We start from the raw sequence: 8905 nt of genomic DNA, 5'->3' as shown, positions 1-8905 counted from the left end.
ATTCAACGGGCATCCATGGAAGAAAATCATTCCTGGAGTCGGAGTGATCGAGTTGAGTTATTTATGTCGTAACATCGTACACCCGATTTAACAGCTCTAGTTGCATGCTGCTAGGTGCCAAAATTCTACTATAGCATTGTAGTAAATTAATCATAAAGTTATACGTCACACTAGCCCATGAACTGAATATCAGCCAGAAATGTGTAATAGATAGTCATGATAGATCCTTCTAGTTTATCTGTATGTACTTGCAGTCAAAAAATATACGGAGTACTTCGTATATGCTCCTCTCATCTTAGTTTTACAATTGTACTTGACTAAAAAAAGGAATGAAGACTACATAAGTTCAATTCACAATTTAAAAAAAAATAAAAAAAAATTAAAGTCTTAAAAGAAAATAAATGCAAATAAGTTGAGAACAATAAAAAAAAAAAACTGGTAAAAAGAAACAGCTTAGATAGCTAAATCTATCATGGAATATAAATTAAGTTGACAAAAGCGCTTGAATATGACCCATACGAGTTTCTAACAATTTTTTTATAAGTGATTTTTGTTGTTAAAATTATAAGAAGATAAAAAGTTTTCCATCTTCAACTAGCAAGCTCTCAAGCCGAATCCCACATATACAATTGTATTTTTAATTATGAGATTTACATTTAATTAAAAAAATGATGGGATTTAAATGAATCTTTAATTTCCTTAATTTTCATGAAAAAATATAAACGGATATGTAAATAAGAGACGGAGGGATTACATTTGAAGTGTATAATATATTTGGATTTTTTGGCACCTAGAAGTGGATTAGTCCGGAGCTCATTCACGAAGATTGGACGAGGTAGAGGAATGATAAAGTATACTAGCGGACAAAAACAACGTAGTAGTAAAAAATTAAAATAGTTTTCAATAAACGCCAAAAATGAAGAGTAGATCCTACAAATTCCATGAAAATGGGAGTTTAGTGGAAGTTGGATACACTTGAATTCAATTTTTTAAGGAGAGAGAGAGAGCGGTGTTCGTGAATCAAAGAATGTGAAGGGTGGGTTAGCCTACCAACTTACCCAAGTGACACCCAACTCATCTACACGTGGGTGTCATGTGCTTAGGCTCAGATGATGACTCATATCAGAGAGATTAATTGTATTTTCTTTTCTTTTTTTCTAAAATAAAAATAAAAATAAAGAGTAAGAAAAAAGAAAGATATCGTTTCAACTAAACATCTACCTAACATAATTTTAGGTTGTCCTTTACCCCATGTGAGACACCAGAAAACTTGTTGGAATAATCAGGTTTTTCTGACCCACTTCTTCTATTATCATTTCCTCTTTTATTAAATAATAAATTAAAAATTAAAAAGAGGCAATATTTATCAAGCTTCTACGTGACTTGTTAATACTAAACACCCAATTTGTTAGTATTGATTATTAACGACTCTTTTAATAACTGAAACTGATAACGACATCCATCCACAACATCACATTTCAATCTCACTCTTCTTTAGTCCACCTCACTTATCATTCATTCACCTTCCAACTCTGCTTTTACCAATTATACTCCCCTTTAATCATCTCTTAAGCTTCTCCTAATCATTCGCCAACGAGTACAATTACTTATTTTTATATTCTTAAGAGGGTAGGGGGGAGAACAAATCATACTTGAGCTAGATCATACATGAACAAATGAGACGTTCGCAGTAGGATCACAGGGTGTGTCGATATTACCCGGTTTCCTGGAAATAACAGAACAACAACATATATAGTAGTATGGGAACCCCCCAAAGCAAACTTATTTTACTCTTTATATCGTTTCACTTATAGTTTCTAGCCAGTTCATACAGCCACTTAAATTATAGATAGAAGGTTAGCGAGTACTGTTGTACTGATATAATGGATATTCCTAGATGAACATGATATGAGTAATAAATCTCACATGTATGATGAATACTAGTTCATACAGATTGGTAGGTATGCAATAGGATATGAATAATGTTTACTTGTGTAGTCTCTTTACTTTGCACGTTTGCGAATTTCATAGATGTAGCTACAGATGACCACTGCCGCAGCAACTGCAATTCCAACAGCACTCTGAGCCAGTACAGTGGAGTCGGGGCAGCATGATTTGGCCCCGCTTGGAGTGAATCCTAGTTCTGAAAGTTTCTTGTGCGACGCTGCGTAGTCGCGGAAGAAGGCATCCTCATCCTGAAAGTCCAAAAACAATTAGTATGATTACCAAGAAATCGGGCAAATTTACATATAAACTTTCAGATATAGCAAGTCCAGACATATCAGCTCAGGAATCAGGATAATAACTTCTTTGGAAGGGCGCTCCAATCAAAGCATAGAAGTATAGAACCTAGAATTTAATGCAGATAATAAAAGAGGCTGAAAATAAAAATATTTGTTGTCATAGTAAGTATTATATAATCCAGTATTAGCAACTATATAAAAATCCTAGTCTATGAATAGATTGGGACAAGGTCAAATCAGTTAAACTGCAGAAGATCAACCAATCACCTTATTAAAAACAATAGCATGGTAGCTAAAAATAATATAAGGCTTTTCTAGGGAATTCATGGATAAAAAACAATGGAAGATATCTATCACTCTATCAGTGTGACAGAATGCAATTGCAACTCATGTCCCAAATAAGTAGTAACTAGTAAAAGCACTTTGAGCTTTAAAGACAAATATTAATTACTTCTTGGGGGGTGTTTGCAGCATCCTAATTCAAGATATTTCATCACCAAATTAAGAAAGAGAACAGTTTTTATATCAAAAACATTAGAGCGCAAAAATGACTTGATTGATAAACATGACTGTCAAACAAAACCTTTTTTTTTTTCAACCAGCTAGTAATACTTAAGCTCAACAAACACTTTATGCAAACAAGCATTGAACAATATTCTTTGAATTCCATGTGATCTCTTTAATAAACCATATACAAACAACTTAAATATAAAGCTCATAAAGTAAAAATATATACCTTAGCATACAATTCCACAAAAGGGCGAAATGCAGGATCCTCCACCAAAGTTTTATCAGTAGGAAGTTTCAACAGTTCCTCTGATTCTCCTTTCAAAAGCTCCCTGTTGAGAAGAGATGTTAAATGGCATTGCACTATGTACAAAGTACAGCAGATACTCGATAAACTGCCCACTTCACTAATGGAAAGGTCTACACAAAAATATTTACAAAATCATCTCTTACACAAAATAGGAGTTATCAAACTTGAGTGGCTCCTGGGTCCACGGGCCATCAAAGCCTGATCTATCTGGATGTGCCCTTCCCTAAGTCACCAATAGCAAAGCCAAAGTGTAAGTGCATATCCCTATGGCACAAATTGAGATAAAGCTAGCAAGAGTATTACCAGGGTATGAGCCCCTGATAGGGCCACAATGTCTTTGTCAGAGAGACCCATCCTGTAAAATATGTCCCTCAGATGTGGTGCACCTATAATGAATGCGTCATCAACAAAATGAATCATCAACCAGTGAGGAAAGCTGATTCAGTAAAAAAATTAAGTAGCAACGAGAATGTGACATTTTCAAAACACACCGTACATATCATACGGAGTATTTGTTTTAATAAAAAATTTCCAAGCTAGTAATCAAGTACAGTGCTGCTACAATTTTCTACAGCCCCAATGAAGCATAAACGACTGTACAATGTCATTTACACAATTTCTACCACTTTCAACAATCCAAATTGATTGAAAATTTTCCATTTTATATTATTTGTTAATATAGACTGTATATCATCTTTTACTTAAAATGTGAAGCAAGTAAAAGGTGAATAACAAGTTGCTTAAGATCCTGTAGTCTGGACACACTTCTTCGAGACAATGTAAGAAACAATTAAAAAAAAAAAAAAAAAACACCCATTACTACACAGAAACAGAAAACAGAATAAGCTACAGAAGTGAAAACAGTATCCTTAAGACAGCAGCAAAATTTATCCATTCCTGATACTCCTTTTAAAGCCAAAGAGAAGAATGCAATATTGGCGTACTCTACACTGGCTGAAGAGGAGTGCATGTTGCATGACAATACTGAATAGTGAGTACCTCAAAGAAAATCTGTGTTCCCCAAATCCCAATTATCACTAATGTTAGATTTCATGTAATTCACACAGATCAATAGACCATAGACATAACATCACTCTATATGCATTCTTAACACTAGAAACCCGACAGATTAAAATGCTGAAAGAAATTTTTTCAAAACCTTGTTTGGCATCTGGAAGTCGCCCTTCCTTGGGACACACATTTGAGTCCTGGAATGCATTAACGGAAATCTTAGCAAACTGAAGAGATCCTATAACTAGTTCTGTTTTAAATTCCAAAATTACACACCTTTCTACCAGGAACAAAGTCAATTGTAGGTCCTCCAGTGACCTCAACTGCAACAACACCAGCAAGCTGCAAAGGAAAAAAGAAAATTTCAGTTACACATTTCTGAAATTTATACCTAAAAATATTCTATATTCTAGATATAAAAAAGGGATAAAGGGCACAGTCCAGTAATAACTGAGAGCCAGACATGCTAAAAATCAGTCAGCAAGCAAAGTAGCACAAAGCCCAATCTACCAGTCAACACCACGACATTCTTCCAGCTTCTGCGCCAATGATGCCCATAAACCAAACCCCACAAAGGCACAAAACCAAATGTACCAAAACTACAGGGAAGGCGTTTGTATGGCTTGAAAGCTATATCTTTGTTTCTTACTACGTCAAATAAACCATTAGACCTAGAACCCCCTTGTTTGATTTAGTAGTCACTAACAAATACTCCATTTTGAACACAAGGCATTTTATTTTTTGACCATTACACGGATACTTAGAGGATGATTAAATTAGATGTAAAAAATTAATTAGACGTGTAAGATTACATGACATATAGAGAGCATATAGTTCCAACATTATAATTTGGCTATAATGACTTGTCTCTGTCCCAATATAATGTCACAACCACCTTTTCGAAGTGTTTTATTACCTCCAAGAGTTAGGATCCCACACTCTCTCATTCACTATCTCCCATTACATCCATTTTACATCAGAATTATGATAATCCAACAATAGCTTATTGCATGAAACACTCTGAAAAGGTGGTTGTTACAATTATATATGGATGGAGTATGTATAAGTCATAATTTTCCCAACTCTTGGAGGTAATAAAGTACTAGGGGTCCATACCATAAGTGCGACAATTAAACTAGGCTGGACTTAAGAGGGAATTGATTGGGAAGGGGAGAACAGTTAATCATCACTCACTACAATTACCAAGAACACTATTTCATAGTAAACTAAAAAAGCATATATGAATATACTCCATCAAGAATTCATTGTCAAGCACACTAAAATTTGGATGTGGTGACTTATCGCATGTCTTAAATTGGCAGTGATTTGCCATTAGTCTTACTAATATAGTGTTGTAGATATTGAGTAAGGAAAAGAATATTGGAGTGCAAAGGGTAAAATTGTGTTATATGTTTAAATACGAGGTACAATCTGAATATTATTTATAGACAAAGGGTATATAAAACTAATGTGATTGTGATACCAACTTTTACTGCATTAAACATCTCCTAAATCTCAGAATTCCATTTCATTGAGGGGTTGGGTGGTCAGGCAGTAAGCATAAAACATTCTTTTAACTTTTCAAGTCTCAACATCTATAGATGAGTAATCACCTGATAGAGGTCTGCATATGTAATCTTTGGGTGTTTAGCCTTCACCTCCTCTGAAATTAAGCAAAAGAGAAAGGAGACAAAATAAATGAGATGTATTGAGCCATAAAAGTAATGAGAAGATAAAGATAGAATGACAACAAGTAAAACAAGCATATGCGTGGTAGGTATGTACTCCAGAACAACAATAAAACATCTAAAATTGATCGTAATCTAGCTGAAGCAGGATCTTAGGAAATTTAAATGTATGCAGCTTTACCCCTAAGGCCCCTCTTAGTCAAAGACTATAAAAGTGGTAATTTCTGAAGGGCCAAGGAGAATATACAAGAGAGGAACCAAGCAGGATCAAGAATTTAATATCAATTATTAATGTAGCGCCAACTTGCTTGTATCATTTTTTCTTTATATGGAATTCAGGGCTCTTCAATTTATGAGGATGCTTGGTCATCTCCACCCTCCTGGCTGTTCAAATAAAGTAATTTCTGAAACTTATACTTCACTAGGAAAACGCAAGAATATACTCATGCCTTCAGCAGCTTAAATATAGCACCATTTTGTGTAGTTAAAGAAGATTTTTTTTCTTAGAGATCAGCATTTATTTAATGTAACAGAAGGTCTTTATGACATTATGAACAACCAGGCAATCTGGCCTTATTCAAAAAATGCTTGCTACTAAATGCAAAGAGAAAAAAAATGTTGTAAATGTGGTACAGACCCCTGTTACTCAAACCATATTCATATGTTCCAAAACAGGTCCTAATTCAGAGAGCCCTGTGACCATATTCAATAAGCCGATGGGCGATGACCGCATAATAGGAGGGGTTTTTGTTTATTATTCATAACCAATCCACCACAGGTAGCATTTCACGTTCCTGTACTACACATTATATCATAAAGCATACCAAGTAACTTTGGTCCGTCAGCATTAAGGTATGAACCGTTGAAAAACTTCTTCATGCAAGCAAGCAATTAACACAATTCAAATTTATATCTACTAGTAGACTCTATAACAACCACAAATTTCACTGTGCCCAAACCTTCTTCAAAATCAACAGCTAAGAGTATATAAGAGAGGAAAGAGGAAAAGAAGAGCATATAAGAGTATTAATTCAAGTTCAAATAAGTCTTTCAGTTATAACACCTATAACGAGTCATTCTATGCTGTCTAATATATATTCAAGCAAGCCTACCTCTAACTGCTAAAAACCAGAAAACTGGTTGCAATACATATGATACATCTTTTTTAAACAATGTCTTAGTCATCTACATCAATAATAATCTATGTCCACTATCTAATTTGGTTTCTCCGGAAGTAAGATCTTCAGCTAGGAAAAAAACTTTCGGCAACACCACAGCAAGGAAAGTATTAGCTACGCAAGAAAAAGAATTTTATCACAACATCTGTGTCAATCAATGCCATAGTTCCATGCATGTGAATCTCGTGACCAGCAAAATGCACAGTTCACAGATATGACATGCTCGATTAGATGTTTCTTTTGTTTCTCAGGCATGTGAAAGTTTTAAATCTCCAAAGAATCAGGCCTCACAGCCAATGTCTAGTATGGTTATATACATATCAATAATTCAACAATATCCTACACTTAACCTGCCAAATGCCAACATACCAACACGATTTTGGAACAGGATTATTACAAGACAATTTCTATCACTCAACCAATTCCCAAATTACCTTTACACTTCAAAAAGATGATCAAATGAGATGAAGAAGAAAAAAAAAATCATCTCATTCTTGCAAAATTAGACAACAAACAGACATTTCATACAACATCCGACACTTTGATACGAAATTAGGTTTTCAGGCAATTAAAAAAAAAAAAAAAAAAAAAAAAAAATTATACTACTAAACAGAAGTAAAATTGGCCAAACTACGTTAACAACTTAGCATCAAACAGTCCGATTAGACAAACCTAGTGCACCTTCAGGTTGAATTCATTTGTGTATATCAAAATGTGTAGAACATATATCTTATAATAAACAGCAGATAATGGAGGTAATTCTTAATCTAAGCTCAATTTCTAGTTTTCTACCTAATTTGTAAAGTTTTTGGCATGATATACAGAAATTAATCGACAAAAACAAGAAAATCCATACCACACCAATCAACAGCTTTCTTCAAACCACTGTTGGCAGCATGAGCGCACTCTTCCTCATTCCTAATCGAACCATTCGGACCACCGGTCTTCGTCTTCGCGCAATACGTGCCAGCATCATGCCACCTACAGAGAGAATTCGAAGTCAAAATCAAGGCCAATTTCGAAGGAGGTTGACGAAGTCAAAGGAGAGAGAATTACGCGAGACGAAGCATGATAGGAGCGCAGTTGCGAGCAGAGATGAGAGCGCGAAGATCGCGACGAGCTTTGTCGACTTCCTTGAGGTATTCTGTGTTGACGACAGGCATCGCCATTGTTGGAGCTTTAGTGGTCACAGTTTCTTAGAGAGAGGAGATTTTGACAAAATTGCTAAAATTGAAAACTATTGGTTTTTGGTGATTTGTTTAGTTTTTAGATAACATGTCATAAATCACTGACGCTTTAGGCATGGCCTGTTCACTGTTGGCTCTCTTTTTTTTTTTTTTAAAGAAAGGATAGAGCTTTATTTATAAATTAAATCAAGTTCATTTCCGCCAAGGTCAAAATACCTTGAGGGAAGGAACACAACCGTACAAGTTCCACATTCTCACCCGTTTCCCATCTAGCTATGAGATGAGCCACGGTATTACATGAACGCTTAATGTGTGAAAAATTACATAACACGAACTTAGCTCTATCAGAACGAATATCATCATAAATAGAATAAATGGGTGAACGACCTTTCTCCTTCGAGCTCATAGCCTTGATTACATTAATCGTATCCGATTCCACCATGATCCGGCTATACCCCAATCTGTACGCAAGCTGGAGGGCAAAACGCACAGCAAGCGCTTCCACAATCTCAAGCTCAGCAATGGCTGCCTTTCTCTTTGCAGCGGCAACAATCCTACCATCAGCATCCCTGCATACAACCCCGAGACCAGCCATCCCACTACTAGGTACATGAGCATCAACATTGATTTTAATCGTACCTATTGCAGGGCAGCACCATCTAGCAATACTTTGAGGCGCAACAACACTTTCTACTCTGTGAAACACATTTTTTTGCATAGGACTGATAGTCATGCACAAGTCTACAATAACCCGCTGCAAGAAGTATAGCATTCGGCCTTT

General features: G+C 35.4%; 1 protein-coding gene across 1 annotated transcript; it reads right to left on the bottom strand.

The window, feature by feature from the left end:
* Positions 1-1751: 1751 nt before the first annotated feature.
* On the bottom strand, positions 1752-8225 carry LOC110739342 (L-ascorbate peroxidase 3-like). Its single transcript, XM_021919811.1, has 9 exons — positions 7994-8225; positions 7794-7918; positions 5685-5734; positions 4348-4413; positions 4220-4268; positions 3364-3446; positions 3204-3283; positions 2980-3082; positions 1752-2195 (listed from the first exon to the last, which is right to left on the bottom strand). Exons 1-9 carry the CDS (start codon positions 8104-8106, stop codon positions 2004-2006), a joined length of 861 nt encoding a protein of 286 aa, XP_021775503.1. The 5' UTR covers positions 8107-8225; the 3' UTR covers positions 1752-2003.
* Positions 8226-8905: the final 680 nt, after the last annotated feature.

The sequence above is a fragment of the Chenopodium quinoa genome, unplaced genomic scaffold (assembly GCF_001683475.1).
Source record: "Chenopodium quinoa cultivar QQ74 unplaced genomic scaffold, ASM168347v1, whole genome shotgun sequence".
In the NCBI taxonomy this organism is placed as follows: Eukaryota; Viridiplantae; Streptophyta; class Magnoliopsida; order Caryophyllales; family Amaranthaceae; genus Chenopodium; species Chenopodium quinoa.
This window is presented reverse-complemented; position numbering and strand designations above follow the sequence as displayed.

Coding starts and splice junctions, on each gene's coding strand:
- LOC110739342 (XM_021919811.1), bottom strand. CDS start 8,106: ATGGCGATGCCTGTCGTCAACACAGAATACCTCAAGGAAGTCGACAAA. Junction 4,414..5,684: donor CATATGCAGACCTCTATCAG/GTGATTACTCAT, acceptor TTTCCTTTGCAG/CTTGCTGGTGTTGTTGCAGT. Junction 3,083..3,203: donor TTTGATAACTCCTATTTTGT/GTAAGAGATGAT, acceptor TCTTCTCAACAG/GGAGCTTTTGAAAGGAGAAT.